Genomic DNA, 24,182 nt, shown 5'->3' on the forward strand with positions numbered 1-24,182 from the left:
AAACAAGTAGCTTTGACTCAGGTTGGGGAGGAAAGGTGGTAATTAAAGTGGCTGTTCTCAAGCAGTCACTGTCAGAGAGAAACTGCTGTCACGCCAGAAACCCAGCCAACGGGGAAATGTCTCTAGAGCGAAGGAAGACTCGGAGCTTTCTTGCCTATCTCAACTGGATCTGGGTTTTAGCTCCCTAGTCGTGGGCATGCTGATAGAGAACGTTCCTTGCCTTTGATCCAGTTCGGTGGTCCTCAACCTTGGGTAACCCAGGCGTTCTTGGACTACAACTCCCGGAAGCCATCGCCACCAGCTGTGCTGGCTGGGGTTTCTGGGAGTTGCAGTTCAAGAACATCTGGGTTGGAAACCACTGGAAGCTTTGCCTTTATTTTTTGGTTTAACAAGGCTACATAAAGACACAGGCAGCAGGGAATCCCACCTTTCATCAAATCACTTCGACTGAAAACTATGTAAAAACCCTTCCAAAACTCTCCTGGCAGAAAGTAGGTTATATAGACACCCAGTAGGTTCCAGCAAAAAACATACCTATACCTATTTCACTCTCTAAGGTGTATACCTGAGCATTAAATCCCACTTTTTAAAGTACAGTTTGAATTGTTACCAAAAATAAAATAGCCAAAGGTTGGCCACATGTCCTCCAGCTCCTTCAAGAAAGGCATTTCTGGCTATTTCTGATTAAAACGATGTGTTCCCCAAATTGGTGCGTTTGTTTTTAATTTCCAATGACAGTTTGGTGTTTGCTTTTCCTGGTTGAAATGGGGCGGATGAGAGGGAAGGAGAGGTGGAGAAGAGGGGTCTGGGGCTTTCTCAAAATTGAAAGATGAGGGCATGGTGCTGGAAAATCTGGGAACCCCACTGCTCAGAGATTATGGGAAAGATCTCTGAGACTCTCCAGAGAGAAGCTGCCAGTCAGAAAATACAAAATTAGGGGAAACAGAGAACATTGAGTCCTGGTACAATTCCAGCGTTCCCACAAAGCCAGAACGACCATGCATCATCTTTAACACAGGCCAGTTCTCTTTCTGAAGGTGTCCTTGATTTGAAGGCCTGCCCAGTTGAAGTCTGATTTAAAGATGAAGAATCGCTGGATCTTGAAGTTGTCCATCTTTACTTAGCAATGGGATTGGAGATGCATCAAGCACCTGCTTCCAGCCTTTCCCACTCAGATATAATGTGTTCTAATTCTCTTTAAAATCACACACACAAAAAGGTCAGGTCTTGCACTTAGAAGTTAGCATTTCCCATTTGAAGCAAATCATCTTTGTGTCCTCTTTTCACCTCACTTTGGGTCATATATATCCTCTTTTTTTCCCCAGACATGTTGACTGCCATCCAACATGGTTTACACATATTCAGGGGAAGGTAATGTAAGTTTCAGTTTTGTTCAACAGGTATAGTTCCTGCAGGTTTTTTTTTTATTTTTAAGTAAAAGTGATCCAGAGCAAGACATTGTCCATTGCAACTGAACGTACCAAGAGCTCCGCTTCAGAACTACAATCAGAGCAGCTCTTCCAAAGACAAGCATTCCGCCACAGTCGGGGCAGGTGCGGTGGAATCAACGCCAGGTGGCCTGTTTGGCTCGACCGTGGAGGTTGATTCACTTTGGGTCTCAATGCAAGAGTCCTATATCTCAACAAGAAGAACTGCCATGGGAGGGGCGAGGTTTTTATTGGAGAGGACAAGCCTGTTATCCTTCATTGTCTAGGAGAGGCACCAGATGACTCATGCCCCCAAGTAAACTTCCTTGCTCCTTTTCTTCACTCTTCCAGATTTATTGTGCAGGTGTCAAGTGCGTAGGTGTGGACATTCCTGGCAATTTGTACGAACTGGCAATTTGTACGAAGGGTAAGAGCAAACCTAGCATTGCTATGTTTTGTTTCATTTGCAATGCAAACTTCTATTTTATTTTAATACAGAGATGGAAGAAATTGCATTTTGGGAATACTACCTCCAGAATACCTCAAACAGCATTACCCTTCTGGTTATTTATTCCTCCCACATCCACCCTAAATATCCATTTTACTTGTCCTCCCAGAAGATCTTGGGAACTATAGTTGGTTGAGGTCTCAGAGCATCCTTGATGCCCGTCTGAAGCAGTGGTCCCCAACCTTGGGCCTCCAGATGTTCTTGGACTTCAACTCCCAGAAATCCTGGCCAGCAGAGGTAGTGGTGAATGCTTCTGGGAGTTGTAGTCCAAGAACATCTGGGGGCCCAAGGTTGGGGACCATTGGTCTAAAGAACATCCTAGGGCAGCCAGAGGAACATCCTAGAATTCATATCTAGCTTCCCTGGTTAGCTACAAGGAGCCAATGCCCTGGCAGGACTCAAAGACCATGCCTGCTCTTTCTTCCAATGGAGGATTGGTTCTGCTGACTTGGTTGTTGCTACTGCTGTTGGCTGTTGTTGTTTTGTAAACCTCCATGCATCTGGTCTGGCAGGTCTTTTCATTCTGCACGATGCAGCAGTATCAATGCAGCATCACTGGATCACTGGCATCTCCATGCCCCCTGGAGCTTTGTTGAGCCTGCCATCATTGCCCGTTAAGTGTGCCCTGACCACCAACAGAAGGAAGGCAACCCCACGAGGGCACCTTACTGGGATCACAATCCTCTGGAACTGGCCCAGCATGAACCCCACCCATTGATTTGCAGAGTGGCCATGTGTCTTCTTCTACAGAGGATTTGAAGGGTGGTCACAGAACAGTCCTCTCTTTTAAAAAACACGCTCAGGATGAAGGCTGCCTGGCCAAGAGAGATTTAAACATAAAGAACCATAAAGAGGGAGATCAGTGGCCTTGAAGCTGCCTAGCAACAATGGATAAATAACAAGACAGGATGGAAAATAAAATAACAGGATGATGAAGTCAGCACATGGGTCAGCCAGTCACAGAACTCAAGTTAATTTGGGTGAATTCCAGTTATATTGGCTTTTTTCAAATTTTCACTTCCAACTTTGCATCTCTCTATATACATAAATTACCACATGCTGACTTCTTCTCTCTCTTTTTTTGGTGAGAGATATGTGAATGTCCTATTGCTTCCATCCAGCTTTTAGCCAAGCTACACTCATTATATGGCTTTTAAAAAAAATTAGCTACGGGCCAGGATAAATGTTACAGGGATAAGTACATATCTCTGTTCCTTAATTTTATTAGCAATAATCCCAACCGACCATGTTTTCCTCCAAATATTCTCTATATTGCTCTCCCTTTTTTCCCCATGTCCGCTTGCCTTCAGATACTTTCATCCCCTCATTGCTTCTCCATAGACTTTATTCTTCCTTTTTCTTTCCTGTCTATGTAAACACCTGCTCTTATGGCAGGATCACAGCTCTTAAATCTTTTCCTCCTGTGATAGCTCCTTTTGTGCATGACAAAAAAAAATCCGATTGTATTTATAAAGATCTTGCTGGGTCTCACACACCCTTTTTTTCTCTCTCTCGCCTCCATCAAAATTTGGCTGATTGGAACGTAACACTCTAGTTCAGGCTAATAACTTTCCATCACGGAGCACCAGAAGCCGTCTCAATGATAACAGCAAGGAGCTGCAACAGCAATTTATCTCTGCTTGCACAGGCCCTAAGCAAAACAAAAATCCAAGCCTTAAAAAGAAAAAGAGAGAAACTAAAGGTTGCATTTCAGCAGCATTCAATCAGTAAGAACCAATTGCATACAGCAAAGGTGGGGGGGGGACATTTCAGCTACCAACCCTCTAATCACAACCTCTCATTTACAAAAGTTCCCACAGAGCACTTTATCTTGAGACCTGGGTAGGTTGAAATAAAAACCAAATGTATAAGAAATGAGGAGTATGAAAGTTGAATTCACAGAGGGATTGTGACTTTACCAAGGAAAGCTTCCGCATCTCTTTAGCACTAGTGATTTCTCCTAATTCTCCATCATCATCCTCTTATTACATAAACACTTACAGGATGGTGTAAATTATTTTATCTTGCATTGGGAGTTTCCATGGGACTGTCTAGACGGAAAGGCAGGGGATATTTTGAGCAGAGTAACAATAAATATTAGTTCTGAAGAAAGATACGATAAGAAATTTAGGGTGTGTTCTATAAACAGCGATGCCTCCAACAGAACTGAGTAAGGTCTGAAAAACTGGTTGCTTTTTAATCACCTATAGGTGTATGCCTAGTGCATCACCTTTCGTCTCTGCACATAGTATACACACCAGCTTTCCTTCTTGTATGAATATATTTATTTTACTTTATTTTATTTTTCTACCATCCCATTAGTACAAAGCACTACAGTGGGGTCTCGACTTAAGAACTTAATCCGTATTGGAAGGCAGTTCTCAGGTCGAAAAGTTCTTAAGTCGAATCTGCATTTCCCATAGGAATGCATTGAAAACCATTTAATCTGTATCTGCTTTTTTCGTCCATAGAAACTAATGGGAAGCTGCTATTCCGCCTTCTGCCACTAGAGGGGGATATTTTTTCTTTTTTCCTCTTAACCTAAGATGACTTAGCTTTTTAAAAAAGGAAAAAAAGAGTTTGTAACTCGAATCCAAGTTCGTAAGTCGAGTCCATATATTCCTATGAGAGCGGTTCGTAAGTCGAAACGTTCGTATGTCGAGCCATTCGTAAGTTGAGACCCCACTGTATTCTGGGCAGTTAACACTCAATGAATCCAACCATAAAGCAAACTGTACCACAGCTATCACAAATGAATAAAACAAGTCAAATCTGCTGAAACAAGACAAAATGAGGACACTACAGCATTAACCCATAATAGGGCAGCAGGCAGAATCAGGTAAGGTTGCTCTCAAAGACTTCTGTAAAAAAAAAAAAAAAACAGTGTCTTGAGCAACCTTCTAAATACAGTGGTGCCTCGCTAGACAATGATAATCAGTTCCACTGAAATCGCTGTTTAGAAACATCATTGTCTAGCGAAAAGCATTTCCCCATTGGTATGCATTGAAACCTGTTTAATGTGTTCCAATGGGGAAGAATCGTCGTTGTCTAGCAAAGATCGGCCATAGGAAAGCTGCTTTGCAAACTGCCGATCAGGTGTTTAAATCACTGTCTTGCGAAGCTTAGGTCCCGAAAACACCTGTTTTGCGAGCGTGGAGGAAGCTGTCAAAATCGTCAACTCGCAAAAATTGGTTTGCGAAGCAGGGACCAAACATTGTCCAGCGAAATTCCCCCATAGGAATCACTGTTTTGCAGATCACTATAGCTATCGCAAAAAGTCAATGTCTAGTGAAAAAAACTGTCATGTGGGGTAACTGTCTAGCGAGGCACCACCGTATGGGCAGGGAGGGAGCCAAGCGCAATTCGACTGCTAGCCGTTTCCAAAGGGCTGGTGCCAAAACCGAGAAGGCCCCGCTTTTGGTGAAAGTTTTCCTGGCCTCCCTCTGTGTGGTAAGCCGGAGAAGCATCGCCTGGGAGGATCTGTGGCATGGGGTCAATGTTCCTGGGGCCAGCCTGAATAGGATTTCAAAGCACCCACTCAGCTGGCACATTGCCATATTCACTGGCCGAGCTGAACTGCCTGCTTAAACTCCCCAAACGGAGCTCATGATGTGGACATAAAATGCAGATGGATATACTAGATCTGTTTCCGTTGGAGGTGGGCAGCCTTCAAAACCCTCTCGCTGGCATCTCATGCCAAGTTTTGGCAAATGTGTCGCACAGCCTCCAATAAAACCTGGCTCTTAAGTCAAATTTTAGAACACTGCACCGTCTTCTGTGGCACCCTCCTCCCAGCTTGCTGGAGGACTAGGATGCTGAAAAAGCCTTGAGCTAGTTTTGGATCAGGGTGGTCGTCGTGGTGGGATGCCCATTTCCCCTGCCCTTGGCTATCAAGGAAAAGGTATGGTATGCATAAGATACCGTGCATCACGTTGCCTCCGAGCTTCTATAGGGCATTGGCCAAACTTCAATCAAGAACTTTCGTTTTCAGCTCAGGTACCCCCTGAGCTGCATCAAGATAAAGCGTCTGTTGTGCATTTGGGACAGGCTCCAAGCACTGGCTGGCTGAGCACCAAGGCAAGCAGCAGCACTGAAATGCAGAACAGGAGCAGGCCTGAGTTTTCCTTTGCTCAAATGTTTGGCTCCGTGGAAGGCGACAGAGAACATCCTGCTGCTGAGAGCATTTCCAACCAATACCTCCCCATCTCGTCCCTCTGGAACCTCACTGGAATGAGAATAAGGTGACATGACCTCCCCGCAGCATATCTTTGAAGGAAAGGAGAAAGCCAGCTTGTGGCTTTTGACAACTGCTTTGTGCTTTGCTTGGCAGCTCTCGTTGCGTATGGCAGGTCTTTCCCACGTTGCTAGCCTCTCTCCACCTTCAACAGTGCCACATTTCGCAGCCACATGCTCACCCAGTTGTGCGCCGATTCCTGCTCCTTGCATCAGGCAGGCCTTTGAAGCACCTATCACATCCGAAACGGCTGTCGCCTGCCTCTGGTTGTGAGATCTGGGAGCGCTTCAGGGCAGGAACTTGGTCAGCTTGGAAACTGGAGGGGCACCTTGCCAAGATTCATCACCTACTCATACTGCCAGGTTGGCTGCCTCATCAGAGGGCCTGAGCATCTCCAGCCGTCTTTGCTCTCCTTCCGCTTCATCCTCTTTTGGAAGGCTGGGCCAGTGTTGTAATAATACACTCGGATGGATGGATGGATGGATGGATGGATGGATGGATGGATGGATGGATGGATGGATGGATGGATGGATGGATGGATGGATGGATGGATGGATGGATGGATGGATGGATGGATGGATGGATGGATGGATGGATCAGTTTATTTCTGGTCCATGTGACTTCTGCAAACTTGAAGTTCCTTGAAAAGTTGCTCCTTTGGAATATAACTCACAAGAATGCTGCGACTTTGGGAACTGCAGTTGCCAAAGGTAACTTCATCAAGCTTCTGCAGATGTCTACTAGGAAATGTTTCTGACTTTTAATCTGCAGCGCACATATCATTTTGTAAACAGAGGTGGTGATCAAAACATTTGGCCCTCCAGATGTTGTTTGCTACAACTCCTATAGCTATACAGAATAGGTCTGTTGGAAAATGTAGTCCAGGGAACTGGACTACATTCCCTACCTGTTTTGGAATCCATGTGAAAATTCACATTGAAATATATCTTTTGCTCAAAATGTGTGTTCAAAATATTTTTTTTCTTTCTTCAAAACAACCCTTTAAAAGCGCATTTGGATATATTTTAGAGTCTAAGAACCACATCAAAGCATTTGGAAAGTTCTGGAACCGCTGGTAAACAACCTCTAGTCCACAAATTTGTCCAAGGGGACTCGTAGCTGGATCCGTTCATCTCAGAACTCACAAGGATCTAATTCTTCAAACCTCCCAGATCTCTTGGTGCTATTTTCCTCCTAGTTAGCACTGTCAATTAGTCAAATTCCTCATTGTCAAAGACGTAGGCTTATTTATAGCCCTTGCTGTCTTACAGAAAATTGTTAACAGCGCAGCAGACATTCATCATTATCTCCATAGCAATGGATTTGTTACAGAAATTTTTTCCTTCAGTTTTCACTTGTGCTTTCTGCCAGGTTGCCTTGCCTGGTAGTTAGACAGAGTACGGCTCACTTCTCTGAATACTGCTTGAGTGTGTTGGGGGTCAGCTCTGCAGTGCAGCCACACTGGAATCTAGATTGTTGGAAATGGTTGACCAAGGACGGTGCATCTGTTTTGTTTTCACTTGCAGAATGTTTGGGAGAGAACTGGACTGTGGGAACCTTGATATCCTCTTCCAGATTTAGGATTTTGTGATTTAAGTCCTGTATTTAAATAGTACCTGTGTCCCACTTTCAGTATGAAAGAATGCAATCAAAGTGGTTCACAATGAAGGGAAAACACACATTCCAAACCAATCAAAATCATCACAAAATTATCATTAAAATTTATCCTCAAACCTTTCCTATTAAGCCTCTGGCAATGTCTTTCCTATTAAGCCTCTGGCAATGTCTTTCCTATTAAGCCTTTGGCAATGTCTTTCCTATTAAGCCTCTGGCAATGTCCTCTACAGCACTCTGCTGTAGCCTTTTCCATCTCATGTTCTCTGGACACGTTGAACTATAAATCTTTATTACTCCAGGCCACAAGATGTCTGTGGGTAATGAGACTGCAACATATCTGGGCTCAAGGATTGCTAGGTCAAGCATATCTCCCTCCCTCAGATGTCAGGGTTAAATCTGGAGACTAGAGGACAGGACTTTGTGATGTCATGGAGTAGGGCTGATGGGGTAGGGCAGAAGAGCTTCTGAACTAGCTGATTATGGAAACAGCATGGTGGGAATCTGGGTAAATGAGCCCAAAAGTTCGGTCAAGCCCTGCTAACCTGGTAATAGGGCCCCCTAGAGCGAGGGCAGTAGTGGCTGCATCATTTTTGTGTGGTTGTTTAGGATACGAAATGTGCCCTGGTGCCACATGGGAAGCAGTGAAGGCTTTAAAAGCACTTCACACACTGCTGAATACCCTGAGATTTTTATCCCAGCTGAAAGACCAGGAGACACATAGCAAAGCCCTGAGACTCCACATGCTGCCCGGAGACCTTGGCAGCCCTACCAAAGTCCAACATATCACCACATCAAGAAATTACTTTCCTATTAAAGTAGCCTGTCCTGAACCTAAGCACATGCAAAGGAGACAACTGCATATAACCCTTATACCCCCTGCATCCTTTTGCTCCCTTTCCCCACCCTGCAGCTGACAACATTAATGCCGAAGGCACTTTGACTATGGTAGGGGATCTATGAACACTTAGGTGCATAACAGTTCAATAAGGGACCACCATTACTGCACCTCAGAATCTGCTGCCTTTGGTGGCTGCCACACACTTCCTAGTAGCCGAGCTGCTCACAGTATGGAATAGCAGGTATGCTCAGAGACTAATTTTCAGTGTGAAAACAGGTGATACACAGAGTAAAATACTGGAGGGTATGGGAGTTGATCAGTTTTGTTAGACACAGAGCTGCTTCATTGCTACAGCGCTAAACTGACACAGCACTTATTTCAAATGCTTATAAGGTCTTATCAAAACAGCGCTATTTTGTTTGCTAAACATTAAAGAAACCTAAGGACTTCAGTGCTGGCGAACAAGGTAGGTAAAAGGGCGGTGATAATGGCAGAGAAGTGTGAGAAGGAAGGAAACTGTCAACGTGTGGACACTTGAAACACATTTTCTTGGCCCAATTAACTATTTCAGCAGATATCTTATCACAAATTAAGTTATAATTCTAATGTAATGTAACTATACCTTGGTACGATAGACTAATCACAAGTAACTAGTGTTGTTTGTAAGTAGTTATATGTAATCTCTAGACCAGACAGTACTTCTTAGCCTAAACTACAATCGGAGGATCATATCTGGATTTTAGGGAGAACTGCACTCCATCTCGACCTCCGAATGGGAGAAGGAGGTTAAATGACATCCTGCTTTATAGCCTTTGTCTCCCAGACAGAGGGAGCGAGTATGAGCAGCTTGCATCCTCAGAGACCCCTCAGGGACTTCACAGGTTGATGCTGATTCTGTTCCAGCCTGGACATAACCAAACATGGGTAACAAGCCCCACTTCTCCTCTTTCTCTTTCAAAACATTTGATGTCACCAACAGAGGCCTTCCTAACAAGACTGTTGCAACATTAAATTGGGACAACTGCCATGAAATAAATAAACAGACAAACATCCATACAGTAATTCATATACATGTATTTCATATGGATGAAATATATCCATAACAGAGACCTTTGGGTAGAGTGGGTGGCATATAAGTTAAATAAATAAATAAACCACCCCCACCCCCATATATTTCTCATTACAGCACTGGTTTCCAGCCAGTACCTTTTCTGTCACCTCTTTGCGAACTTTTTAATCAGAAGAGGTGTCAGGAATCAAATTGGGGATCTAATCTACAGGTAGCAATATATTCTATCACTGATCCATCGCTCCTAAACGAAGTGAAGGATGAATGTACGCTAAATTAAATTAGAAATTTTAATTTAATTTGTGCAAAAATATGTATTTAGTTTATTTCAATTTCCTTTAAAATGGGTTTAAGTCATCTCTGGCTCCGAAGCCAGATACTTTTGGACTGCCTTTCCCATCAGCCTTAGCTAGCACAGAAAAGGCAAAGGATGATGGGAGCTGGAATCCAACAGTGCTATTTGGGAGTATCTCAGTAGTGCCATATATTGTGTATCTTTAAAAAAATTAAATAAAAGGAGAACATATTAAAGGAGAGCCAAACATTAAAAAAAAAGATGGAGGAGCATGACAGAAGGCGTATGAAATAAGTAAGATTAATAATAATCTGGATGCCAGTAATGGTGAGGGTGTACTCAAGTCTCCTGGGAAACGGAACTGCACAATGTGGGTGCTGCTACAGAAAACAATCTCTTCCCCCTCTTCAACCACGGCATCTCTGAAGGCAATCAGGATGCAAAGCAGGGCCTCCAGGAGAAAGCTCAGTGTGTGGGCCAGATCAAATGAAACGTTTCAAAAACCCTGTCGGTTTGATCAGAGGAAACGGTGTTCCAAAAAAGCAAACGTACTTTGTGTGCCCTAATAGGAGCTGGTTCGATCGCTCAGTGAGTTGGGTACTGCATCTGGCCACGGAGCCAAAGGTTAGATCAATTCTCCAAGTGTGCTACCAGGGCAAATACCTTTACCTTTGGGATATATATATATATATATCCCAAAGGTAAAGGTATTTGCCCTGGTAGCACACTTGGGGAATTGATCTAACCTTTGGCTCCGTGGCCAGATATATATATATATATACACATATATATACATATATACATATATACATATATACATATATATACATATACACATATATATACATATATACATATATACATATATATACATATACATACATACATACATACATACATACATATATACATATACATATACATATACATATACATATATATATATATATATACATATACATATACATATACATATACATATACATACATATACATATATACATATATATATATATATATCCCAAAGGTAAAGGTAAAGGTTCCCCTTGACAATTTTTGTCCAGTCGTGTCCGACTCTAGGGGGCGGCGCTCATCCCGCTCTTCAAGCCATAGAGCCAGCGTTTGTCCGAAGACAATCTTTCGTGGTCACATGGGCAGTGTGATTTAGACACGGAACGCTGTTTACCTTCCCACCGAGGTGGTCCCTATTTATCTACTCGCATTTGCATGCTTTCGAACCGCTAGGTTGGCGGGAGCTGGGATAAGCAATGGGCGCTCACTCCGTCATGTGGATTCGATCTTACGACTGCTTGGTCTTCTGACCCTGCAGCACAGGCTTCTGCGGTTTAGCCCACAGCGCCACCACGTCCCACTACTATATATATCCCAGGGCAACCTCAAAGAAGAGAACGGTAAACTGAGTACTTCTCTTCCTGGAAAACTATGAAAAGCGTCACCGTTAAGTCAGAACGGACTTGACAACACACCGTTTTGGGGTACCCAGCGTGGCATAGTAGAGGGAATCGTGGGCTTCGACTCAGGAGATCTGCATTTGTTTCCCCAGCTCTGCCGTGGGCACTCAATGTGTGGAACTGGGAAAACCACTCCTTAAATATCTCAGTTACCTCGCAAGCCCTAATAGGGTCTCTATACAGTGGACCCTTGACTTACGGAATTAATCCGTATTGGAACGGTGGCTGCAGGTCAAAAAGTCTGTAGGTCAAGTCTCCATTGACCTACAGTGCATTGAAAACCGATTAATCCCGTAACAGGCCGTTTTTGTTCCATTTTGGTTTTTTTCTGGTCTGTAAGTCAATTCTCAGGCTGCAAGTCAAACCTACGATAAATTTTGCAGCCAGAGAAGTCTGTAACTCAAAAGGTCTGTAAGTCAAGCCGTCTGTAAGTCAAGGGTCCACTGTAAGTCAGTTCTGACTTGACGGCTCGGAACAACAACAGAATGCAATATACCCTTATCATCTTAATTTTGGATACTCTTCCGGACAAGACAGGGTTGCACGGTGGAAAGAAGGCTCACTGCAGAAAACCTGCTGCTGTTAAAGGCAGCCATCCCAGCCCTAGATTTAAAAGTGTTTCTTGAAAAAAGAGAATTGGCTACTAGGTTTTGTTTTGTTTACATCACTATTGAACAGTCAGAAAGTTCTTTTTAATACTCCAAATCCCTCTCATTTGGTCTCCGTTATCTCTGGAGAAAAAGAAAGGAAATTGGTCCTAATATTTAAAGATGGCTATTATTATCACCCCTTAATTGCCTCTTCTCCAGGCTAATTATACCCAGCTAATCATTCTTCTTTCAATCCTTCCTCAAAGGATTCCGTTCCTGAGCCCCATACTAAGTCTCTCTTTCTCTTCTGAATGCATTCCCAATATTCTGGCTTTGATTATAGTATTCAAAGTGGGAACTTGATATAAACGTAACAGTAAATGGACAGGAACATATATACAGAATAACACGTGCTTTTTCCCTCTCCTGAAACAATTTGTTTTGCCTCAATCTCTAGCTCTAAAAAAACTGGAAAAACCCACTCGGGGACATCTGCGCAAATATGGAAGAATGCCCAGAATATGTGGGTGTTTTGTGATCACTGGCTTGTATCTGCAAGCACATGTATGAGAGAGAGAGAGAGAGAGAAGGTGCAGTCATAGCAAATGAGATGCACCACAGAAAGCAAGAAATAGACATATAGCTGCATGCATGTATAAAAATTCCCATTGCCCCCTCTGCTTGCATTCAAAGCAATAGCTACCCAGGCTCTGATATACCAAGATGGGATACAAACACTCTCAGGACATCAGGATCAGACCAAAGGTTCATCTACTGTAGGGGGGAGATGTGTGGCCCTCCAAATGCTGTGCACTGTATCTCCCGTGATCGAAAGCTGATGGAAGTTGTAGTCTACCAGCCAGTGAAAGCGCATGTTCCTCACTCTAGAGATCCGGCTGCAGAGCCAGAGGTTGGGAGTTCGATTCCCCACTTGTGCCTCCTGGGAGAAGAGCCAGCCTGGGTAGCCTTGGGACAGCTGCACAGTCCCAAAGTTGCCCCTAGAGGAAGGGAAGGGTAATGCACTTCTGTTTCCTCCTTGGGAAACACTGAAAAGAGTCACCATAAGTCAAAACTGACTTGAAGGCACATCATCATCATCATTACATCTATTCAATCATCTTATTTCCCAAAAGCATTCATCTGGACAAGATGCCTCTAGGAATTTCACAAGCAGGGCATCAGGGAGATGGCTTTTCTGTTATTTGGCCTTGGCACCCAGTACTTAAAGGTAGAGAGTCGCTGAACCTGGAGGTTTTGTTTAATAGCCATACATGATGGCAGACTTATCCGACTTATCCTTTCTGCGTTTGCCTAACCTTTAAAAACACAGTGATAATTGGTGATTATCTTACCTGGTGGCAGTGAATTCTATGGGTTAATTATGTGCTGTGTAAAGGTGGTCTTCCTTTTAATCTGCCTTAAACCAAGTTAACCCAAAGTCTGGTACTTACGAAAGAGGAAAGAGCAAGCCTAGCACTATGAGAGGGGAAGGAATTAATAAAAAAATTATCGTCCACTAAATTCATAATTTCATAAGCCTCCCAAAGGTTGGGGATGTTAATTTTTGGAGTAAAACTCCCAGAATCTCCCAACTAGCATTGGAATCCTGGGAGTTGTAGTTTGAAAAAAAGCAATTTTTGTAACCTCCAAATCCTTCTGTTTCCAAGCAGAAAAACCCTCCCAACACTTCAGGCTTTGAATCCTCCAGACCTAAACCCTTGTGACACTATAGAAAGTCAGCCATTCAGACAAGCACACAAATTATCCTGAAGGTAGAAGGAGCTTCCTTGGCTGGCGTGAGCCCAATCATTCTCTTTGATGTAATGCCTTAAAAATACCAGGCACGATGAATCCTTCACAGAGGAAAAGCATCCAACATCGCACTCGAAACTCAAATCAACATGCCAGCAACATGAGGAGTAGCAGAATGTGTGTGGGAGGTTGGGGAGGGGAGGGGAGGGGAAAATAATTTAGCAACCTTGGCGCAGAGAAAGATCGCAGAGAGAGAAGGGGAGTTAAAAGGTGAGGTTGATGATGAACTACAGCACAGGAAGCCAAGACAGTTCTCCCAGATGGACTCTCCCCTCCCCGCATGGCTTATTTTCCTCTGTCCCTGGAGAATTGCCCACCGTGAGCTCATCCACACACTCCAAAAGTTCCTGTCCAAGAAAGGGTCTGGTTGCCCATGGATTCGGGTTCATGTCCCTCCTATTTGACATTCCAGACCCTCCTTTTTCAACATGCCTGCACAGCTTCCTTACAGAACCACGTCTTCAACAGCCTGCAGAACCAGAGAGCGGAAGAGATAAAGAGAAGAAGCCAAAGAAATCTGCTTTGACCGTGGAAGGGAGCAGGTGCGCCTCTACGCCACCCACACCTGGGAGGACAAAGGAGGGCGATCTGCCGGTCAACATGACAAAACAAGAAGAAGGTTAAAAATCCCTCTGTTCCATTCCAAGAAGTGCGCAACCCACCTGGCAAAGACGGCACATCCTCACGCTCAACCCCATCCTCTCACATGTTCACAACCACTGGCATCTCTTACTGCCACGTGGATGTGCGCCCACTCACACAACCCTTCCACCTCCTTTCACATTTCTGCAGATTCCTCCTTCACACACACACATATAGCCCCCCACGTATTCCAGTTTTATCTCGGAGGCACATGCAGGAACACCTGAACCTCCAGCTGCTATCCTCCTCACTCTTCCCCACCTCCAGTCCATTTCCTGCCATCTGCTGTATTCCCCAATTCTGTGCACCTTCTGGAAAACAGAAGTATGCAAACCTCGGTGGGCAATACATCTCCCCCTTCAGGGAGGGGTGGGGGCCCTCGGGATATTGTGAGACTCCATCATTTCTTGCCATCGTCTATTTCAACAAGGAACACGCAACAAAAGCACCTTAAACATTAGCTGTTATATTTTGATGTAAGTTTTCGTGGAATATGTTCACCATCATCCATGCTTACTAGTGTGATGGGAGTTGTAGGCCACAAACATCTGGAGCACCATCCTTGCTTTAGGGCAGTGGTTCCCAGCCTTGGGTCCCTAGATGTTCTTGGACTACATCTCCCAGAAATACTGGCCAGCACACCTAGTGATGAAGGCTTCTGGGATTTTTAGTCCACGAACATCTGTAGACTTGAGACTGTGGAAACCATTGCATTAGGGACTTACGTTGGTGCAGTAAGAACTGGGATGTCTCAAGAAGACAGATACTCTTAGCATTCTTAGTACAATTATTCAAAAGGCACTGGGCAAGAAATCCAGATTTTCAAGATGCTTCCAGAACTGAGCCTTCATTGTAGCCTTACAATGTCCCATTCCATTAAGTCTGCTGGGAATCTCAACACTTCAATAATAACCACAAACATTTTTGAGTAATGAGGATGCTAAAAAGTTAAATTTCAAAATTAACTTAATAGGAAGCAGGGTCTGCATTTGTTTCCTGGCAGAAGAAGCAACATTTTCTAGTTACACTCAAAAGTTACCTTTCAAATACACTTTAAGGCAGTGGTCCCCAACCTTGGGCCTCCAGATGTTCTTGGTCTACAGCTCCCAGAAGCCTTCATCACCACCTTTTCTGGCCAGGATTTCTGGGAGTTGAAGTCCAAGAATATCTGGAGGCCCAAGGTTGAGGACCACTGCTTTAAGGCATCTTACATATAAATATTTTCACGTTCATTGTACTTTTAAACAATCCTAATTTTTAAAATAAGGAACAGAAAGTAAGAAACAGCCCAACAAATAATATGAACATTTAGGGGTTTCCCCCACCACCACCATCGTAAGAAGTAACAATAATAGGTTACTTTTCAAACATTTCAACAAATAATGGGAATTACTTTTTAAAAGTAACTTTCCAAAATCTACTGCAGCTATTCCATCTCTTTACCTCGAATGATATCTTTTTTTTTCTGATAAGGAAAAAGGTGGGGGAAACAGTGGAAATCTGAAGGCTGTGAATTGAAGACAACAATATCTAGGTCCCTCTCAAACTTAACTGGGCTGGGGCGCAATCTGTGTTCAAGCCCCTGCTTGGAGTAGGGCTGGTTTGGGGTCAATGTGGCCCTCCAGCTTAGTCTCCAATGGACCCTGAATCCCAAAAGATCACAGAGACATCAGCAGTATAGTGATCCTACCATGTTTGCTTGGAACTACATCTCATCCGAAGGCAGCAGAGTAAGGGTGCACAGAATCAGATCTGCAAAAATTTCCTTTTAAAGACTAATCTCGGAACCTCTCGCCTCTCCGTTCTGGGAACGGCAGCCCCAAAGTAACTCTGCATAGGACTGGAGGCTCAGTGGGCTAAGCCCATCCTGCCTTCAACCTCCTTGGAGAAAGGATAACAAAGTACACAAAAGCAGTAGACAAACAATATTCAGGGAGGAGTGAAACAAAACAGCAACAATAGTCATCTCTGGGTGGAGAGAATAGTTTTCTTTTTCCTTTGCTGTATTTACGATTATCCTTCAGAGGAACCTCTGTTTTTGAGACAGGCCCCCTAGGTGCCTCCTGTAATGAACACTGATATCTCCTTAGGTACCATGTACGTATAAATGATGGGTGAAATTCTATCCAGGGAAAGAGCAAGAGAGTGTGCATATGTAAATAATAAGGAAAAAGAGCAATTTGGCACTATGTTGTTAATACTGCAACGCGTACGGTGAAGTATAAAACAGTTGCCACAAGACTACGCTCTTGAAGCACACTTCCAAAATCTTGGATACATCCTGAAGTGCACACTTTGCCTGTGTACCCACACAGAGGTCTGTGATCAACTCAATGTGACATTTGTCGTGTTGTTCAGCATGGCACGGTTGATGTTGGCTGAATCAGAAGAGGACCCTGGCATGGGGGGGGAGGTTTTAAGGGTGGGTTTTCAGTATGCCCCACTCCATCTGGGGTTGGTGGAAGAGCCGCTGGCACTTTGTCTAACTTGAACATCAGCATTTGATCCTGCTAGATTTAGCCCTGCCTTCCTAGGCGAGCCCAGTAATTCGGGGGTGCTCCCACTTATTCCAGTGACACGTCTCTGCACACTTCGCACCCTAACATTAAGAAATGTACCTTGTTATCCCTGTTCAGAGGGATCCACTGCAGGCAGGTATACTCACCTACACTTCCCTGAGGGAAGTCCTGCACCCCCCACACAATCTTGGATGCACACATATAACGATCCAGAGCTATAGACATCCCTCTGTTCACATCCTGTGACAATCATCCCATTTAATAGCCTTATGCACATGCACTTTCCTATGACCAGATACAGATGTTTCCACTCTTAGCAAAGCTGATCCTTCTGCACAGTTATGGGGCCCTTGTGCATTTGCATATATGATGAACCAGTCACATGCTCCTAGGTCCGTATCCAGAAGACCACTCACATGGATTTTTGCAGTCAAGTACACACATCCAAATCAACCCCCAGCATATGGACTTAAAGAAATCAGATCACTTAAGAATCGATGTTTTCATGTGTGGGAAAGAGCTTGGAATTGAATATTTACATAGGAGGTAGCTATGCACCACTAGTTACTTTATGGACAATAAAAAGGTAAGAAATAATGACAGTTACTGTAGAAGTAATATAACAAGTAGTTATACAGTTACTTTTAAGTGTAAGGAATACTTTTTCTAGTTACTTTCAAACATTGTTTTTAAAGGAAATTTTATAGCATATTTAGAGGTATTTCAACAGGAATTTGTCAGCTTTTATGGCATTGTCTTGTCAATCCTCAACAGCAAAAATGTGCTGCCGGTATTTCATTATGGACTTCTGGAAATATTTACTGGATACAGTATCAGACTTGGCCACTACACAGTCCTTCCCTATACCGTTTATATTAGACGATACAGCAAACTACCAGGAGGAGAAACAACTAAAACCACCACCACCGGACTGCACAAAAGTAAGAGCAACATCAGTTTCTTTTAATAAGCAACATTCCATACTCTGATCTGGGATATTTCTTCTGCTCTGTATTCTATTATAACCAATCTGAACTTTTCAATAGACTAAAAATCCAAATTAAAAAAAATGCACATATGAGTTCACAGGTGCTTTCTCTTTTACCTGAAAAGATGTGCCTCTTACTTCCTCCCTGGACCCAACTTTTTTGCTTTTCAGTACAGGAGAGCACCCCGGTCTCTTCCCCCGGTGTCATTTTTCTTGCACAGCAATTGTGCCAGCTCCTCGTGGAGCTTTGCAGTGGGAGTTTGAACGCAGATCCTCCAAAAAGTACTCCAACACTGTTGTCCTAACACCACGGTAGATGGTCACAGACATATTTCTAAAGCCTCTTCCCACCAACACACACACACACTTGGCTTTGAAATGCACATGCCCCTATGTCTTGCACACTCACTTAGTTGTGCACACGAGGATTTTTGATTCCATTCTCAAGAGGACACACGCACTGCCAGCAAGCAGAGGTATATGTTCATACCCTCAGACACTTTGTCACCAGACATAGGTGTGTACATACATAGGCACATATATTTATGGGCATGGATTGCCACACACCAGAACGTGATCTGTGCGCATCACTGCTTTGCCATGTCCACAAAATGCATCGCCGTGAAACAAAAGTTACGCTGTCCCTCGGCTAAAGACTGGCTCAGGGTTCCCTCAAATACCTCCGCAGCACCTGAGCCCTTGGTTCATGCACCCTCATTTTACTCTCTGCACCTTTTTCTCTTTCGCTAATCCTTTGGCGTCAAGATTTTCGGTTCTGTCACCTGCTTTCAAGAACCCAGCTGAAGTTCTCAGCATTGTTTTTTTTCAGGAGCTGTACAGCAACGGGAAGGTCACGCATCCTCTAGCAGAGAGCGGCACGGAGCTGACAAGTTCCCATTGCCTTCCTGGCGCAGGTTTATTTATTTATTTATTTATTTATTTATTGGACTTATATACCGCCCCATAGCGCTACAAGCACTCTCCGGGCGGTTTACAATTTTAATTATAAAGGCTACACATTGCCCCCCCAGCAAGCTGGGTACTCATTTTACCGACCTCGGAAGGATGGAAAGCTGAGTCAACCTTGAGCCGGCTACCTGGGTTGCAAACAAGATCTGCGTTGTGGCCGTCTAGGACCTGCGTCGTGCGTGTGTTTGGTTCAGATCTTTTCTCCTTGTTCTACCGTGGGGGTGGACTCGTACTGCAGCAGTTCTTCACTCTTACAGCGCTCTCCACTCCCCACCCTGACATTCATCTATTGACTCTGCTTGGGAAATCTATTCCCTCTTCTCTTGGCTTTGCAGATGAGAGAAATGGCCATCGCCTGCTTCCTTAAAGGGCAGCTCAAGGACTCTCTTGGCCTTTATTGTGAAAGAAATGGCACTGCCATTTGAGAGATGGATGAGCCTTCAGAGGAGAGAAGGGAATGTCCTCTTCTCCCAGAGCCCTCGGCAGAGAAGCCCACTCCGAACTTGAGAATAAGTTTACCCTTGGCTCTCTCTTCTTCCTCCTCCTCCTCACCCTACAGGGTCGAAATTAGCTCTGTTTGGACCAAGAAGCTTAGTCTCACCCTCACCAAGGCATTGATTTTGTTTTTAAACGTATTTCACACTGTTGGTTTTCAAGCCCAGACCAGGAAGTTTTCTAGACCCCCGGAAACCTTGGCTGTCCTTCAAATTGCTGAAGGGAGCCCGAACGACCGTCCTGTCTTCCTCGGCCCACCCTGAGCCCGACATGGTCGTTCTCATCACAACCACCCCGCAGAGGAGGACAGGCTGCCAGCTGGCCCAAGGTCATCTCTTGAGTGGAGATCTCAACGGGGCTCTCCTCAGGTTCATGGACAGACATCTTATCCCATTTCTCCCCCCCCCCAATTCTTCTGCTCTCCCTCCTCGTAGGATCACAACCCCATAGAGCGCCCCAATCAACTGGGAAGGGGCGCCCAACTGGGGGGAAAGGCTGCTCTAACTCCTACCCCACGCTGCTTCTAGCCTCTTTACTGTCTGAGAAAAATAAGGATATTGGGGAGGGGGGAGGGTGTTTAAGCGAGCTTCTCGCCTTACCTGGCCCCGCAGGAGCCTCCGGACCTCTGGGAAGTTAACGTGGTGGCGGCTGCGGGAGGAGCGCCCCGCCTGGAAGCCAGGAGCCCCGCGAAGCCTCCGGCGGAGGAGAAGAGATGGAAGGGGGACCCCCGGCCGGGAGCGCTCGCCGGCCGGCGCCTTCCCGGGGCAGAAACTCGGCGGGCGAAGAAGAGGCGCCTCTTCCGCGGGCGAGATCCTGGCAAAGCGATGCGCAAGAGCAGCAAACCACCCGCAGAAGGGGGAAAAGAGGAGCTGGCGCAGCCGGATCCTTGCCCCGCCGGCTGCTTGGCTCTGGGTCCTTGGGAACGCTACAGATCCAGGAGGCGCCCAGCAGAGGAGGGAGAAGGAGTCACCGTCGTCATCATCACCCTCATCATCATCCGAAGAGCCTGCGAGGAAGGAGGAGGGGGTGGAAGAAGGAGGAGACGGGGAGGAGGCAAAAGCGCACCCCGGCGCCTCCCGGCCAATCCCTTCGGAGCCTGCCTGCCTGCCAAGCACCGGGTGCGGAGCCAGATCCAAGCCCAACTCCCCCACCCCCACCCCTGCGCGCGCGCCGGCTGGGCGATCCCGACCGCCCCGGGCAGCCGCAGCGCCTCTCCGGCCGGTGGCGCAGATCGGGGAGCGGGGAGGGGGGCGCGCAGGGGGGGGGGGGGCGCCGCGCAAAGAGCGCGATCCTCCTGCGCGGCGATCTCTCTTGGGGACGGTCAGGATGCGGAGGCCAAAGGGCGCAGCCGGTCCTCCGGCGGGAGGGATCGCTCGGCCGGCGTCCCGAAGAAGGCGCGGGGGCAGGAGCGAGGAGCTGCAGAGAGGCCGGGCTCACCTTCTTCCCCCCCCCCGCACCCCGCTTTCCCTTCCGATGCGGTGGGTTTGCCCTGCGTGGCTCCTCTTTTCCGGAGCTCGATCCTAATCCCAAGAAGAACTAGAGTGGGAAAGGGGATCCTTCAGGACCATCGAAGGGGGGAAATGGGTAGGCTTTGGAGCTCCACAGAACTCTTGGGCAGGTGGAACGCCAAGCCCCAAACACACACACACACACACACACACACACACACACACACACACGAGAAATTGTCGGGACGAACTGTGGCAGAGGAGCCCTAGGGACACTCCCCCCCCCCGTCAGAGGAAAGGTTGAAAAAAAAACAAGAATAAAATAAAAGTGGAAATGGATAAAACAGGTGAGGAAAAGGGTGAAACAGAATGCTTTCGTTTTAAAACAGCCCTGGGTAGGGTCAGAGCCCTCCAGCAACACATTCTTGCAGCCTTTAAATTTCAGCCCGGCAGCTCTGAAGACGCTTCCAAACTTCCCTTTTACAAAAGGCAACAGAAAGATGGGACTTATTCTACAAATGGACTGAGTCAACAGGCAGCGTATGAAGAGCATACATTGAAATGAGAACTTAAACTTGGAAGGCAGAAAATAGTAAAAAGAGTAATTTGGAATTTTGATATGGCAATATGTATAGAATGGACGTTAGTATGTTATTGTTTCTCCTCTTCCCATTTAACCTCAATTCCCCTTTTTCCTTTTTGTCATCCCTTGTTAAAAATAATTTTTTTAAAAAAAGACGCTTCCAATTTAAAGACTCCCTCTTTAAACCTGGCCTTTCCACCAAGCCTGCTGTTTTGTGGGTGGGTACTGGTTTTGTTACGTAAGGATCCACATTTGGAGAATGAATTCAGTTTCATCCCACGGGATTACTCTTACATGACTTTTTAATAATAATAATAATAATAATAATAATAATAATAATAATAATAATAATAATAATAATAATAATAATAATAATAATAATAATAATAATAGCATGCTGTGAAGTCAATTCTAACGGATGGTAACTTTTTCCAGGGTTTTCTAAGTAGAGAGCACACAGAAATGGTTTACTATTCCCTTCTTCTGTTCTTCTGGAGGGCATCCTGAGATTATACAGTCTGCCCAAGGCTACCCAGGCTGGCTCTTCTCCCAGGAGGCACAAGTGGGGAATCAAACTCTCAATCTATGGCTCTGCAACCAGATATTTAAATTACAGAGCTATCCAGCCAGGTTAGACTGATATATGTGGCCTGAATTGCCCTGATGGGACTTAGAGGTGGGTTTCAGTATAAAATGTGAAAATGCAGTTGCTTAGCATTGGAATACCTGTGTTAGCCAAAATGCTGTTGTTGTCGTTTAGTCGTGTCCGACTCTTCGTGACCCCATGGACCAGAGCACAATGCCAGCTCTTTCCTATACTATACTCCTATAACCATGTTCAGAAGTGACATCTGGTTCATAAGAGGTTTTTAGGGCGATTTGTAAAAAGGTCCAGAGACCTTTTCGTCGACCCGTTGCAAATCTATGGAAAAGAAAAATGAATGCAGTCTGTTTCGTAGCCCCTGGTAAAAATCGATCAGTACAGTTTTGACATCCAGAGGTAGCCGTGGGTTTCCTTTTCAGTCTCTCGGGCTGATGTCAAATGAATCATTTTTCCCCCCAGAACAACAAAAAGCCTTTAAGACTCAAGCATAAAATTGCTGAGCTTGAATATTACATTGGGTGCTGCTTGAGTCAGACTTAGCCACATCTGGTGGGGGAGTTTCTTTCCCACTACAGGTATTAAAATTAAGAACATAAGAAGCGCGGATCATGTGTAGCTCAGCATTCTACCAAGAAAGCTTGCAGTGCTCTAGATACCATTTTCAAGAGGGGCACTCTCACCTCCCCCCCCCATCAGCTTATGAGCTCAAGGAGTATGGTGGCGCCATGAATGTGAACAAAAGGATTATTATTATGTTTGGACATGTTACTCTTTGGAATCGTAATCACTTATGCCCATGCTGGCTAGGGTATCCTGGGAGCTTCATATAAATTTTATTTATTTATTTATTTATTAAATTTATAGCCCGCCCATCTAGTCATATAGACTACTCTGGGCGGGTAACAACGTACCCTATAACAAATTACAATTTAAGATCATAACACTATATTACTAAAGACCAAAAAGAGAGGGGACCACATTTTCAGTCTCTGGAAAACACAGTCTTCGATAGTACAGAAGGAAAAGATGGCAAAAAACTTATTCACAGAAGTCCCAGAGTTAACGTCCATGCTTGTGGGGCAGACGTTATGGAGAAGACAAAGGCTACCTGTCTGTAAGGAGAGAAAGAACAAACAGCAAATGTTCTTGGAGGGAGGTAAACCTAAGAGTACCAATCTGTATATGAAGTTAGAAAAGGCAAAGAGGGTTTCGGGCGGGGGGAGAAATAAACTTGGTTTGCCTATCCTTGCCCTCCCTAAGTTCAATACTAATGCTATATCAATTAGTACTTAATTTCCAACAGGTTTTTCTTCAGCAGCCTAAAACAGATATTCTTGTGAAAACAGTTGCCTAGCTACACTGCCAGAGAAATCTAAGGGCAGTACACCCAATATCTACGTGAAGCCGTGGATACAATTCTCAGAGAATAGCTTCTACCATTCCTGGCCACGCTTCCTTACTCCATCGTAAAGACCTCCTCCCACTTAAAAACTCTGGACATAGAAGTGCATCACTTAGACACTTGAGGTGCATTGACTTGCCTGCTGTACCTTCCTCACTATCCTACAGTGACACAAGTAGGATATTGACATATTCAGCCTGCAGCCTAACATATGAGTTACTATACAGGGGTTCAGGATGTATTTTTTTAATATCCAAGATTGTGGACGTGGCTGCCCCTGAGATCCATAAAATAATACCTCATTTAATTTGGGTTTTGCCCTGTAATTCTACCCCAAGCAGCGCCTTTGCAGATCCACACTGAGGAACGAACCACATATCTGGAGCCCTCTGGGGTCAGGAGAGAGCAGTGGCCCTAAGCACCTTATTGAGATAGCTGTCAAGATCAAAAGAAGGTGTGTATGTGTCAATACATGTGAGTACATGCAGAGATCCACTACCTTTTTTAGATCTCATGACTTCTACATCCTTCTCATGATATAATGGAGCTGACTCATAATTTGAGTATTCTGGATTAGCCATTCCAAGGATTCTTAGTCAACTCAGCAGGCTGGAACTGTCAACCGATGATGTGGGAGATATGCACCAGCAGTGACCCAGCATCTACCACA

General features: G+C 44.9%; 1 protein-coding gene across 3 annotated transcripts in view; it reads right to left on the minus strand.

Moving 5' to 3' along the window:
* The window catches only part of PHYHIP (phytanoyl-CoA 2-hydroxylase interacting protein), a 44,059-nt gene extending 23,660 nt beyond the window's left edge, over window positions 1-20,399 (minus strand). Inside the window, exon 1 of one of the 3 annotated variants that reach the window (XM_020780300.3) lies at window positions 20,075-20,399. Coding sequence is in view for 2 of the 3 variants with exons in the window: in XM_020780299.3 (XP_020635958.3) it covers window positions 17,170-17,300 (131 nt within the window). In the remaining variant the exon portion in view is untranslated. Of the gene's footprint in view, window positions 1-17,169; window positions 18,092-18,691; window positions 18,929-20,074 lie in introns of those variants that run through there. The other 2 variants (XM_072979369.2, XM_020780299.3) reach the window with 2 other exon arrangements.
* Between the last annotated feature and the right edge of the window lie 3,783 nt (window positions 20,400-24,182).

This window comes from Pogona vitticeps, chromosome 8 (assembly GCF_051106095.1).
Source record: "Pogona vitticeps strain Pit_001003342236 chromosome 8, PviZW2.1, whole genome shotgun sequence".
NCBI lineage: Eukaryota > Metazoa > Chordata > Lepidosauria > Squamata > Agamidae > Pogona > Pogona vitticeps.